General features: G+C 42.5%; 3 protein-coding genes across 3 annotated transcripts; all 3 read left to right on the forward strand.

Moving 5' to 3' along the window:
* The first annotated feature begins 1,671 nt into the window (after positions 1-1,671).
* On the forward strand, positions 1,672-4,798 carry LOC311307890 (cytosolic iron-sulfur assembly component 2B-like). Its single transcript, XM_084436781.1, has 5 exons — positions 1,672-1,831; positions 2,027-2,106; positions 3,192-3,317; positions 3,495-3,540; positions 3,653-4,798. The coding sequence occupies exons 1-5, from the start codon at positions 1,705-1,707 to the stop codon at positions 3,751-3,753; spliced, it is 480 nt and encodes a 159-aa protein (XP_084292907.1). The 5' UTR covers positions 1,672-1,704; the 3' UTR covers positions 3,754-4,798.
* A 597-nt stretch (positions 4,799-5,395) lies between these two features.
* ciao2b (cytosolic iron-sulfur assembly component 2B) lies at positions 5,396-7,126 on the forward strand. Its single transcript, XM_084437175.1, has 5 exons — positions 5,396-5,578; positions 5,679-5,758; positions 5,912-6,037; positions 6,220-6,265; positions 6,673-7,126. The coding sequence occupies exons 1-5, from the start codon at positions 5,452-5,454 to the stop codon at positions 6,771-6,773; spliced, it is 480 nt and encodes a 159-aa protein (XP_084293301.1). The 5' UTR covers positions 5,396-5,451; the 3' UTR covers positions 6,774-7,126.
* A 2,335-nt stretch (positions 7,127-9,461) lies between these two features.
* On the forward strand, positions 9,462-11,639 carry LOC311307933 (tubulin beta-4B chain-like). The gene is made up of 4 exons (XM_084436826.1): positions 9,462-9,577; positions 9,864-9,972; positions 10,254-10,364; positions 10,491-11,639. Exons 1-4 carry the CDS (start codon positions 9,521-9,523, stop codon positions 11,549-11,551), a joined length of 1,338 nt encoding a protein of 445 aa, XP_084292952.1. The 5' UTR covers positions 9,462-9,520; the 3' UTR covers positions 11,552-11,639.
* The last annotated feature ends 1,920 nt before the right edge of the window (positions 11,640-13,559 follow it).

Here is a 13,559-nt window from a genome sequence, read left to right on the forward strand (position 1 = left end):
TGACATTTCACAGTCAATGTCCCCTATTATGACCTTTCTGACTTTCCCTTTTCATAGCAATGTTGTCATATAGCCCTTAGGCCTAAAGTCTGGTGAGAAGGTCAGAGGACAAGCAGACATTGATTTTCTTTTTCCCCCCTCACTTCCCCTCACAGTGGACATTTATGTAATCTGATCATCTTATCATAGCCATAGGCAATGTTGCTCATTATCTGTTTCTACAGATGTCTTATTCAGTAATCACTCTGCATAACCATTGGCTATCTTTGCACAACTAGGAGTTTTCTGCCTCCTGCTGGACAATCATTGAAAAACAACTTGATGTCACTGCTGACCATGGATGTATTGCTGCTGACTGAGAACCCTTCTGGCTTTCGGCAATGTTTCAGGAAGTAGGCTATCCTAGCTTAGGATAATTATTTCCATCAATCGTGGTTTAGACTTAAATTAAATTAAGTAAGTAGTGTAGTATATTTTTATACTGTACCATACTATATTATATCAATACATTTGTATTACTCTCATGTAGTAATCAATGTATTAAGAATAATGAATAAACTTTACTTTAGGTAGAACTGTGTTATTATAAGTAGTTTAACAGGTTAGTGACAACATGTTCTGTCCTAAAGTAAACATTCCTTTGTCCCTGAGTCAATAAAGATAACACCTCTGAAGAAGAAGTCAGTTAGCCTACAGTTGTAACATGATCCTAGGAAGGACCAGGCAGCCCCATTGTCTGAGGAAGGGGGGCAAGAGCTCAGCTGATGCAAAGACCAGTTGACACCTTGACCAGTCAGAACATCAGTTGACCGTTTGTGATCATGTTTATATCCCTTGTATGCAAATTTGTTTGTCATGTGATATTTGGCCTGAAGCCAGGACATATAAGCTGGCCACCTCGTGAAAGAACCTTAGTATTGCCGAAGATTTGACCCCGTGTAAAGGCTTGCTCAATAAATTGATGATTCGACGATTTTGGCCTCCTTGAAGTTCTGTTTCACAAGAAGAAGATGCATCCAAAATACACTACAGTAGGCTAATAATAGCCTAACTCGTTGTGGGACGAACTGCTATTCAACATAGGTTACAGCAATCTTGCTAACTAAAACTGACAGATGCAGGACATGTGACTTTTTCCTACTCCCAGACAGAATCCTAGGCTACACCCTTTCGCGTGAACGCGCATTCGCTTTCATTTTCAGTTCGATCTGACTCTTCCTATAAAATGAGTGTTAGCCTACAGTTTCCACCACTCCGCAAAGACCAAAACTTTCTCAAAAACGATCGTATATTGCCGGTTTTAGATTAACACATCGCAATGCGAACCTCAGAAAACAACCTCAAAATTCAACCTTTGAAAAATAGCATAGACCTATGTGGTAACAAAAGTATGGTCAGTCACCGAGTAGCCTAAGCCTAGGAGTGGATGTAGGCTATTCAGAAAGTAGAAACACTGGGCATCTTAACGCTGCTGTTGCTCTCTAGAAAGTGCCGCCTCATTATTATTACACATAAGCTAACGTTATTCAACTGTTAGCTAACATGTGGCGCAGTAGGCTAATAGTGAAAATAGAATTGTAGGATCACGAATATACAACAGCTCTTAACCAATCAGATAGCGACTACTCGTTGTATAAAGTTGAGTTAAAGCATTAATAGGCTATTCTGCAATTTGAAAGCTGAATTGTGTCCAGCTCATTTAAAATGTCGGCGGAGATCCAAGAACACAACGAAAATCCATTGATTTTCCAACGTTCTGAAGAGAGACCTGTGTCCGCGAATGAGGAGGAGGAAGATGTCGTGGATCCCATTGATGACAGGGAGATCTTCGATATCCTTTTTCTACTGCTTGATTAACGTTATGGGGCATACAATGTCAGCTAGTCTACTTTTCTTCCACAGACACCAGTGGAATCTCAGAATATGTATGGATGTGGTTAGCTTCACTACCTAGTAGGCTACGCTAGGTGTTTATCCAACAGATTGTTTATTGAACAGATTGAACCTTAACCCGAGTATATTGTACATCTCATCAAGGATCTGAATGACCCCGAGCACCCTCTATCCCTCGAGGAGCTCAGTGTCGTGGAACAAGTGCGTGTGCACGTGAGTAACCCCCTCCACTAGGCCTACCGCAGGTGTCAGCCGGAATTGCCCCCATCGACATTATATTGTCAGCCGACACAGATAACTCTACAGTAAGGTAACAAAGTGTGAGTAGTTACAAGGAACGACTGAGGAACGAATCGTTAATGAGTAGGCTTTCCTGATTAACTCTGAATCCATTATGGTTACTAGAGAACAGACTGGGGAATACTATAGTAGTTATCAAGGAACGAGGAACGAATTATTCTTTAATGAGTAGGCTAGTTCCAGATTAACTCTGAATCCATGAAGTAGATAATTATGGGTTAGAGAACAGACTGAGGCTATATATGAAGTTCATAGAATAGTTCATCAGTTAAGTCACTTTATTTCATGAGTCATTCTTGCGATTAACTATGAATCATCTACTGAGCGGAACAAAATAGTAACGAATAATGACTTAATAATTAGTTACTCTTTTGTGTATCGTATTGTAAAGTGATATATCATACTGAGTTGTTGCTAGTTACTTATAAACTAATAATTACCTAATGATTCATTAATATAGTATTCTCTAGTAACTCAGCATTATTTACTATATAGTCATGGTCAGAGTTAAAGTCAGACTACAAACTACTCATTGACAAATCATTCGTTCCTCACTCGTTAGCAACTACTCACATTTTTGTGTACCTTATTGCAAAGTGTTACCAAAAATCCTGCTGTCACTGTTATATAACCCCCAAAACCACTGCTCAATGGAACACATTGTGCAATCAGCGGCAAAAATGTATCAATGGACAGCTAGCCTGCCCTGCAACTTTCTAAAACAGAAAATACACCAAGCTCATCTTAGTATTTTATTTTACAAACTAGAAACAAATAAACAAAGTTGCTTCTAAGACAACTCAATTTTACAAGCTTTGGTTATGGGCATGGCTACTTCAAGACATGTAACAATTGAATGTTTGCATTTTACAAACCCTTTATTGGAGAATACTTTACAATGCTTGACCAGACTTCATGCTGCATGCATGTTGGTCTTCAAACTCGAGTATGACCTCCTTTGGAAACGGCCGTTATATGAAACGTGTTTGTATGAACAGGTGAATGATGAAGAGAGCACTGTGGGAGTGGACTTCACCCCCACCATCCCGCATTGCAGCATGGCCACTCTCATTGGCCTGTCAATCAAAGTCAAACTGCTGTGCTCACTGCCTGATAGGTTCAAGGTGGGTTCCCTTTGTTACAGCTATATTATCCATAATACTATAGTAGCCTACCTCATTGGTTACAGCAACAAGTACCTCATCAAACCTAACCCCTCACTGGTGGTGAAGGCTGAAAGTGTCAAAGCTATCGTCGGTGAATAAACACTCCATCTGATCTCTAATCCCTCCTCTCATTAGATCGATGTCAACATCACTCCTGGGACCCACACCGCGGAAGAACAAAGTAGGATTATTCACTCCTCTGAACGGCAGCCAAACACACTGTTAAACATTATAGTTCCAGCTCCAGTCAGAACGTTTTTAACGCAATTCTGTATGCAATGTCTCTATTCCAGTCAACAAGCAGCTGGCAGACAAAGAGAGAGTGGCTGCAGCACTGGAGAATACTCAGCTCCTGGGGGAGGTCAACCAATGCCTCTCCACCAGAGCCGTCTGAGAAACAATCACCTCTAATGTTGTCTAAGATGGTCCTGGAGGTGATCAACTAATGCCTGTCTAATCTAAAATAAGATAAGCTAATGCAAATGCTAATATAGCTCTGTGACTAGCAGCTTTATAGATCGCTTTAATAGATTGGTTATCGGTTGGTTGGTCCACAGAAATTGGGCCTGGCTGCACATGTGCACTGCGCTGCACATGTACGTAGCCTATGTGGTCGCAGCTATTGCGAATTTGCGCTTGCTATTTATTTATCCACCTGAGATATAGGCTAGGCCTATAGTAGGCCACTACTGAAGCCAGAGTGATAAGAAAGCATAATGATAAGATCATTAAGAAAAAGAAAATAAACTTAATAAATGGATGAGCAATTACTTCTTAAAGCTTAATTAGGACAAAATTGAAATCCTATTGATCGGCCAGAAAACAAAAAGAGAAATGCTGTTTAAAAATCTGGGGAAACATCCTGGATTAAACCTGAGGTTACAAGTCTTGATATCCTAGATTCAGATCTAAACTTCAAGTGTATTAACAAGGTGACGAAAACCTCATTGTTTCACCTTAGAAACATAGCTAAAGTAAACCTACTGCCATTTATAAATCAAACGGATGAGGAGAGAGCACATTGGCCCAGTCTTATCTGCTCTGCATTGACTTCCAGTAACATTTAGAGTTGGTTTTTGCTAACTCCCTTGTCAACTATGTTCCTTCAAGAACTGTGATCATCCACTGCTGGTTCACTATAAGTATCTCTTCACTTAAGCTTTTAACTACAGCAGCTCCTTTTAAAGGTAGCTCCTTCTGCACTTGCGGGCTACTGTACCTTTCTTTTTTAATGTATATCTCCAGTACATTATTTTATTAAATTGTATTTTTTACAATGTATTTTACTTGATTTTTTATCTTTATCTTTTATTGTGTTTTATCTTTCATCTTATTTTCCTGCTTTTTGTTTATTTTGTCTAATTTTAGCCTATGTGAAGCTCTCTGTGCATGCACATTCTCTGTTGTAAAGCACTTTGAGCTGCATTTGTTTGTATGAAAGGGGCTATACAAATAGTAAATTATTATTATTATTATTATTAACCTGTTCCAAAGTCTTGGGGGGTTCCCATTTGGGTGTCTTATTACAGGAGTACAGTTTATTTAAAACAATTCCAATGTACTTCAATGTTGTTTTTGATATAGCTAAAGCTTCATTCTTCATCTACACAACTACATGATAAGCAGGTGTGATAGATTTCAATCACTGGCCAAATTGATCTGCTGACACGGCATTCATACTAAATAATCAAACCGTAGGCCTACTATATTCTTACTGTGAGTCAGCCCAGTTAAGGAGCGTTCCTTGCCAAACACTCAAACTTCCCCCCTGAAATTACAGCAAAAAATGGACTTCATACATTTGGAAATCAGCCATAGCCAACATCATCAGACAACAGTATAAATTAATGTTTTATTTTATGCAATAATTCATAAAATAAAAGCAGCATAACTAGGAGTTTTCTGCCTCCTGCTGGACAATATGGAAAATGACCTGATGCTATTGCCTAAACCAATGGGTGAACCCTTTCTGATAGCTACGGCTTTCCGTAGTATTCCAGGAAGTATTTTACTATTTAGTAGTAAGTAGTGTTGCACATTAATAATCGGCATTTTGAAAACTGAATTATCTCCAGCAGCAACAACATTTAAAATGTCTGGGGGGACCCGTTTAGAGAATGCAAATCCTTTGATTTTCCAACGTTCTGGAGAAAGGCTTCTAACAGTGAATGATGAGGACGAAGATGTCGTGGATCCCATCGATGACAGAGAGATCTTCGATATCCTTGAAGCTTGACAGAATAACATATACTTTGGCTTAGCTATGTGCCTATTAGGTAGGCTATTTATTCAACAGATTGAACCTTGACTTGAGGTAACATCTCATTAGGTCCATCAACGACCCCGAGCACCCCCTGTCCCTCGAGGAGCTCAATGTCGTGGAACAAGTGCGTGTGCGCGTGAGTAACCCCCTCTACTACAGGTGTCAGCCTGGCTAGTAACCAAACCTGACTTAAGCAGACTTCATGTTGCATGTATGAGATCCTTTTCTAGCTTTGTAAACAGGCTTCATGAGAAGTTGGTTTGTATGAACAGGTAGTTGTCTTCTTCAGGTGAATGATCAAGAGAGCACTGTGGGAGTGGAGTTCACCCCCACCATCCCGCATTGCAGCATGGCGACTCTCATCGGCCTGTCAATCAAAGTCAAGCTGCTACGCGCTTTGCCTGATAGGTTCAAGGTGGGTTCCCTCTGTTACAACTATCATACACATAATACTGCATTTCATTGGTTACAGCAACAACTAGTACCTCACTAGCTCCTTACTAACCCCTAATGACGAATGCTGAAAGTGTCCAAGCTATCATCAATATGGTGAGACAGTCTGTGAATAAACAGTTGTCTGATTCCCCCTCTCCTCAGATTGATGTCAATATCACTCCTGGTACCCATGCCTCAGAGGAAGCAGGTAACACAGGAGGATCACTTGTATGAATGGCAGCCAAACACAGTGTTGAACAGTATAGTTGTGTGTGCGTGCGTGCGTGCGTGCGTGCGTGCGTGCGTGCGTGTGTGTGTGTGTGTGTGTGTGTGTGTGTGTGTGTGTGTGTATGTATGTGTGTGTGTGTGTGTGTGTGTATGTATGTGTGTGTGTGTTGTGTATTTTACAGCTCACCTATTTCGGCCCCTTGGTGAACTGTTTTTCTTGCTTCCCTCTGGAAAATGTAGGTGTAGGATCTATGTCCATCTCCCTTGTGTTTGCTCTGTGTATGAAATGCGCTATATAAATAAAGTTAGATTTGTGTGTGTGTGTGTGTGTTTGTGCGCTTGTTTCCAATCAGAGCATTTTTAACACAATATACATCTCTGTTCCAGTCAACAAGCAGCTGGCAGATAAGGAGAGAGTAGCTGCAGCTCTGGAGAATACTCAGCTCCTGGAGGTAGTCAACCAATGCCTGTCCGCCAGGACCATCTAAGAACCAATCACCTCTGACCTTTGAGATGGTCCTGGAGGTGGTCAACCCATGTCTGTCCACCAGGGCTGTGTAAACCAATGCACTTTAAAGTAGACAGCAACTAGCCCTGAATATGGCATACAAACTATTAAAACAGTCAAATAGTATTATGTTCTTATTGTGAATCAGTCCAGTTAAAGCATCTCCTTGCCAAACACTGTCAAATTTAACCTCAGAAATTACAGCTCATAATTAACTTTATTCAATATTCAAGATCTGTTTATTCGCCATGTACAGATGGTTTACACATTTTAGGAATTTGACTAGGGTAATGGTAACATTTCAATATCTGCAGTTACATTAAATAATTTTGCTTAGGTCTATATTTCATTGTGGAATTGAATAAAAATGTATTTTGAAATACTGAAGAATTTGTGATTATCTGCTGGCTCTATTTCGACAGTGAGAATCGTTCTTTAAACATGCTCCTCTCCTCCCTTCCTCCCTCCCAATGGGCTAAATGCACAACTCAAGTACTTCCTGAAATTAGACATGCTTCTCTATTTCCTGTCTTACACTATTGGATGAAATGATTATTCAGGTGTGCCTGATCATTGTGAGGCAGTCAGGCACACCTGAATAATCATTTCATCCAATAGTGTAGGACAGGAAATAGAGAAGCATGTCTAATTTCAGGAAGTACTGGAGTTGTGCATAGTCCATAGGCCACACTCATGTCATGAACTGCTTCTTTTTTTTATTCAGATTTTTATTTGTCACATGCACTCTAAAAATATGTTGTTGTTTTTTTATTATAAAAAATGTAATAACTATAAGTACATTTAATAATATAAATAAATGATGTGCACATTCCGCCGTCACGGTTAAATACCTATTCTCTCACAGCTGGCTTTTGTCCAGCAGAGTGGCGCAGCGGAAGCGTGCTGGGCCCATAACCCAGAGGTCGATGGATCGAAACCATCCTCTGCTAAGACTTTTCTCCTATAGAAGGGGGAAACGTACACTTATGTTTTAGGACAATTGTTTGTACAACACCAATATTAAACAGTCAATTAAAACTGGTCCGTTAACAGACCTTATTATACAAGATTGAATGTGCCCATTGCATCAGCTTCTCTCATTTAATCCATGTATTCTACCCCCTCTCCTGGACAGAGAAGGAAATACAGCTTCACATGGTTGGCCTCGTGAGAACATCATGATCTTGCCAGCTGGCATTCTGTTCACTCCCTGTGGAGAGAAACAGATGGATGGTCTCGCGATAATAACATGGCGGCCTGCCAATTTCAGTTCTTGGGATGGTGGGTTATTGTGTTGTTATATAGCCTGATTTATAAATCCTTATTGTTCCTACTACTACTATACTGTATAATATAATATTGTATATATATATATATATATATATATATTAACCTTGCTCTGCACCCCTCTACTCTGAAGTCAGCATGTCCTCTCCCGACATGGATATACAGTACAAGCTTGCCGTGTTGTAATCGAGCTGTCTGTTGATACTGGTAAACTATAGTTTACCAGGGGATAGTCAGATAAAAGGTCAGCACTCTTGCAGCAGATGGTGTGTCAGGTCAGCACTGGTGCAGTCAGGGGTGTGGTCAGGATGCTTTGTCTTTGGTGTCGTGGTGATCTGATAGTCGGCATACTACGATAGTTTTTACACGAGTGAGTATTAAAGTGAGTAATTCTCTGCAGCCTATCCATGAAAAAATAGGCTATTCCATACACATTTGAATATAGGCTACTATATGAAACGTCTAGTCTGTATGGGGCGTGGCTTGCTTTGTCATGATACCCAAAGACTATCATGATAAGCAGGGGTAAATATAACTAGTCTGGTGGTTCAACCCTATTAATTCTAATGAATACATCCATGGTTCAACCATAACCAGGCTTTGGAGGACCCCCCTCTCTCCACTTAGCCCCTGCACTCTTTGGTTAGCATTATAAACGGACTGTTTTCTCCCACACTGTAGGCTAACATAGTGCTTTTCCAATACTGTTCCCCTTTAAAACACTGTTTCGTAAGGTCTGAGTATCTTTTCAGTCCCTCTAGACTCACGAGTCATCTGTTGTTATATTGACATGCCTGTTACGTCCCTTAAGTCCCTTGTGGACCAAAGATGGTTCTGGATCTAGAGATTTCCTGTAAAAGATCGCTCTAACATGGACAATATATCAACCTTCAGGCCTTTAGACGGGTTTCGTAACGTTAGGTCTCAGCCTGTGTAGGCTACATCCAGTGTGGTAGTTTAATCCCATTGAGATTAAAGTGTATATTTATCCATGGTTAATCCAATGTCATTCAATCCTCATTACTGCTGTATCTATGTGTTAATGGCAGCATGTTCTCCACGATTAGATTGAGAAAATGGCGATTTTAACTCCAAGTAGGTACCGTTAAATATGAAAGATAGACCGTGTTATCTCTTAAAATGATTGTGGAGCAGCTGCAAGGTTGCAGTGATATTCGTCTGTTTCCATCACAGTTACCATCACAGTTACCATTGACGACCGTTAATTGTATCGTACTATCCAATCAAAACTAAGGATTACGGAATATTGCCCAATGAAATGTCTTCATTTTATGATTGACGTGTTTTGAAACCAATAGCGGCCATCCTCTTCGTCGTCACTGCTGCCTTACACCCGGGATCCGCATTTCTGTCTATTCACTGTGGTTTGAAGTCCGTCTTTCCAGTTTTGTTCGTCGCTACTCGTTTAATTCTGTCAATATGAGGGAAATTGTGCATCTGCAGGCTGGGCAGTGTGGAAATCAAATTGGAGCTAAGGTTTGACCGAGATTTCGATCTATTTTCAAACAACTAACCTCGGTGACTAACGTTAGCTAGCTACGTTACTAAGCTAACATTAGCTACACTAGCTAGCTATGGTTACAGAGCTTGCTGCATTTCACCTTATTAGCCTGATTAACGTTTATGTAGTTTGTATGGTAGATTTATCCTCAGATGTTTAGTTAAACGCTAGGTAGATAGCTAGCTAGCTAATTACCACGATGATACGTATTTTAATGCCAATACGCGTGTTGAATGTCGACATGTTTTTCTCCCGCCCTAGTTTTGGGAAGTGATAAGCGACGAGCATGGCATCGACCCCACAGGGACATACCATGGGGACAGCGACCTGCAGTTGGAGAGAATCAACGTATATTACAACGAAGCCACTGGTGGGTTGACTTGATATATCTGGCTAACGTCACGTGATTTATTTAACGTGTTTCTAAGATGCATAGTTTAACGTTTAATTGAGACTGCGTACTTGCTCACTGCTGCAGGCAGACGATTGCGATTCGTCTCCACATGTAAGTTACCTAGGTGACTAGGCATTTGCAAGAAGTGACCTAAGGATGGTCAGACCTCAGCAGGCTCTTATGGAGAACTGGGATCCTGCAGGGGAACTGCTTCAATTTGGCCACATCAGCAATTATGAAATCACTTTTCTTCCTAGGAGGCAAGTATGTCCCCCGTGCTGTGTTGGTGGACTTGGAGCCTGGCACCATGGACTCTGTGAGGTCTGGTCCGTTTGGGCAGATCTTCCGACCCGACAATTTTGTCTTTGGTGAGCACCATTAAAATGTAATCTGCCAATCTAAGGTTGGAAATAAATAAAATAGTTTATCCAGATAATTTACATCAGGTCTTAGTCCAAGCCACTGGTCATTCAACTGTCTTTTCCTGTCCCCAGGCCAGAGTGGAGCAGGTAACAACTGGGCCAAGGGCCACTACACGGAGGGGGCTGAGCTGGTGGACTCAGTCCTGGATGTGGTGAGGAAGGAAGCTGAAAGCTGCGACTGCCTCCAGGGCTTTCAGCTCACACACTCCCTGGGCGGAGGCACGGGCTCGGGCATGGGCACCCTGATGATCAGCAAGATCCGCGAGGAGTACCCCGACCGCATCATGAACACCTTCAGCGTGGTGCCGTCCCCCAAGGTGTCGGACACGGTGGTGGAGCCCTACAACGCCACCCTCTCAGTCCACCAGCTGGTTGAGAACACGGACGAGACCTTCTGCATTGACAACGAGGCTCTCTATGACATCTGCTTCCGCACGCTCAAACTCACCACACCCTCCTATGGCGACCTCAACCACCTTGTCTCTGCTACCATGAGCGGCATCACCACCTGTCTGCGTTTCCCTGGCCAGCTCAACGCTGACCTCCGTAAGCTGGCCGTCAACATGGTGCCTTTCCCTCGTCTGCACTTCTTCATGCCGGGCTTCGCCCCGCTCACCAGCAGGGGCAGCCAGCAGTACCGTTCCCTCACAGTGCCCGAGCTCACTCAGCAGATGTTCGATGCCAAGAATATGATGGCGGCCTGCGACCCTCGCCATGGGCGCTACCTCACTGTGGCGGCCATCTTCCGCGGCCGCATGTCCATGAAGGAGGTGGACGAGCAGATGCTGAATGTGCAGAACAAGAACAGCAGCTACTTCGTTGAATGGATCCCAAACAATGTGAAGACCGCCGTCTGCGACATCCCGCCCCGTGGCCTCAAGATGTCCGCCACCTTCATCGGCAACAGCACGGCCATCCAGGAGCTGTTCAAGCGCATCTCTGAGCAGTTCACCGCCATGTTCCGCCGCAAGGCCTTCCTCCACTGGTACACGGGCGAGGGCATGGATGAGATGGAGTTCACGGAGGCCGAGAGCAACATGAACGACCTGGTGTCTGAGTACCAGCAGTACCAGGACGCCACCGCTGAGGAGGAGGGCGAGTTCGAGGAGGAGGGAGAAGAAGAGGCGGCGTAAAATGGCTGCCCCAGAGACTCGGTACCATCATGTCCCTTCACTTACTGTATGCAAGTTAATAGCATTTTGAAGGTATCCATTAAAGTATAACTGGAAGCAATGTGTCATGGTGGGTTTTTTTCCTCATTAAATACACTTACCCTTTGGCTCCAGTATGGAATGGAGGGGAACTTGTACAGTATTCCAATTTTAGCCAGCCTTGATCTGTACATATCACTTGTTTCAGTTCAAAATGAGATGCTGCCTTAATTTCCTAGCCTAGATGTTCTCTTACTGTAATGCTGGACATATTATCAATAGAAGTAAAACAGTATCCAGTCCAGAGAAAGATTTGTATCAGTAGTATAGTTACTGGTGAAGTACTACCTGTTTATAGAATAGACTACAAAACTAGAGGGTACATAATGGGCTTGCAGAAACCAGTACAAATATTTGATTTGGAATAGTTAAATTTGGCTGGAGGTCAACCTATTTGTCAGATCAATAAAACATTGAAATTTAGAAAAATAATGTAGGCTATGTATAGTTCAAAGTGCCCTATACGGTGAACAGCTTTAGAGCCATGTGCATTGGCTGGATGAAAGGATAAATGAGATTGTACATGTACATTGGGAGGATGGATGGAGGGGGAAAAGGGTGAGTGAATTTTGATTTGATTTGATTCACTTTATTTATCCCGAAGGAAATTAAAATGCCACGTAGCTCATAAAACAGCCATAAAAACAACACAACAATACACATATAGAAACATACAAGATAAGGACAGACCAAAAACATCAGACATGTACGTTGTTAAAAACAATGGATGTGTTGTACACCAAGTGATCTCCAGTTAAAAGCCAGTGTCATAATGGTGCATTATTAATAAGTGCAATCCCTGTGGCCACGCCCAGATTGTGTGGAGTTGAATAGTCTAATGGCTGTTGGGAGGAAGGACTTCCTCAAGCGTTCTGTTCTGCAGTGCATGGTGGTGAGTCTGTTACTGAAAGTGAGAGTGCTCCTGTGTGCCATCAGTGACTGGTGTAGTGGGTTGTCCATGATTGATAGAACCTTCTTCAGGGTCCTCCTCTCAGCCACCTCCACCAGTGAGTCCAACTGCAGACCGAGGATCGAGCCGGCTTTTTTGATCACCTTAGTGAGCCGGCCCGCCTCCTTGTCCTTGATGGCTCCTCCCCAGCAAACAACGCCGTACAAGAGGGCGCCGGCCACCACGGAGCTGTAAAACATCTGCAGCATTTTGCTGCAGACATTAAAGGACCGCAGTCTCCTCAGGAAGAACAGGCGGCTCTGGCTCTGGCTTTCTTGTAGAGAGGGTAGAGAATTAACGGGTATAGAAACTATTAGCAGGCTAGATTCTTAATGTGGGGCCAGAGGTGATCTGAGGGCACCTGGACTCATCTCAGCTTCAGATCTTTGGAATGTTGAGCTGCAAAATTCTGGTCAACAACTACATCTGAGATGTGGCTGAACAGCACTTGTCAGTGCTAGTCTTTGATATAGCTGTGTGACATACTGTATTATCAATTATTTTGGTTCAGGCAGTTGGCAGAGAGCCTGTTACCAGTGTAGGGTGCACGGTTTGTATCTCTGGGCCTATAATCGTAACTGACCAAGATATAAGTAGATTTAACGGAGGTTAAACTATCAAATCATTCCTACCAAAACATTTGTGGACATACTTGAGATGGATGTGGAAGTGGAGAACACCAATGAAATCGCCAGGTGTATGGAGGACAGGGATAACGAGACAAAAATGGGAGGCCTGTCTGGACGACCTGATGACTTCGCATAATAGTGTAGTATCCTATATGATGTTGGCCCTATAAAGGATAGTAGCCTGTTTCTCACGTTGGCATGCCTAGTTACACGGTCAACACTACCCTTAGCTTATGAGTTCCAAAAATTCCTTTAGTAAAAGTAGCTGAGCAGCTTTCTGAATTGCTTCTTAGGGGACACACTAGTAAACTGGCATGCCAGATAGTGAGATCAGGATGGCCTCATTCACTCC

This window comes from Borostomias antarcticus, assembly GCF_949987555.1.
Source record: "Borostomias antarcticus genome assembly, chromosome: 4".
Taxonomy (NCBI): Eukaryota; Metazoa; Chordata; class Actinopteri; order Stomiiformes; family Stomiidae; genus Borostomias; species Borostomias antarcticus.

Bases quoted from the DNA above. Each gene is read 5' to 3' on its own strand.
- LOC311307890 (XM_084436781.1), top strand. From the start codon at position 1,705: ATGTCGGCGGAGATCCAAGAACACAACGAAAATCCATTGATTTTCCAA. The intron at 1,832-2,026 runs ATATCCTTTTTC...AGTATATTGTAC, and splicing joins TGATGACAGGGAGATCTTCG to ATCTCATCAAGGATCTGAAT. The intron at 3,541-3,652 runs GTAGGATTATTC...TCTCTATTCCAG, and splicing joins CCACACCGCGGAAGAACAAA to TCAACAAGCAGCTGGCAGAC.
- ciao2b (XM_084437175.1), top strand. From the start codon at position 5,452: ATGTCTGGGGGGACCCGTTTAGAGAATGCAAATCCTTTGATTTTCCAA. The intron at 5,579-5,678 runs ATATCCTTGAAG...ACTTGAGGTAAC, and splicing joins CGATGACAGAGAGATCTTCG to ATCTCATTAGGTCCATCAAC. The intron at 5,759-5,911 runs GTGAGTAACCCC...TGTCTTCTTCAG, and splicing joins TGGAACAAGTGCGTGTGCGC to GTGAATGATCAAGAGAGCAC.
- LOC311307933 (XM_084436826.1), top strand. From the start codon at position 9,521: ATGAGGGAAATTGTGCATCTGCAGGCTGGGCAGTGTGGAAATCAAATT. The intron at 9,973-10,253 runs GTGGGTTGACTT...TTTTCTTCCTAG, and splicing joins ATATTACAACGAAGCCACTG to GAGGCAAGTATGTCCCCCGT. The intron at 10,365-10,490 runs GTGAGCACCATT...TCCTGTCCCCAG, and splicing joins ACCCGACAATTTTGTCTTTG to GCCAGAGTGGAGCAGGTAAC.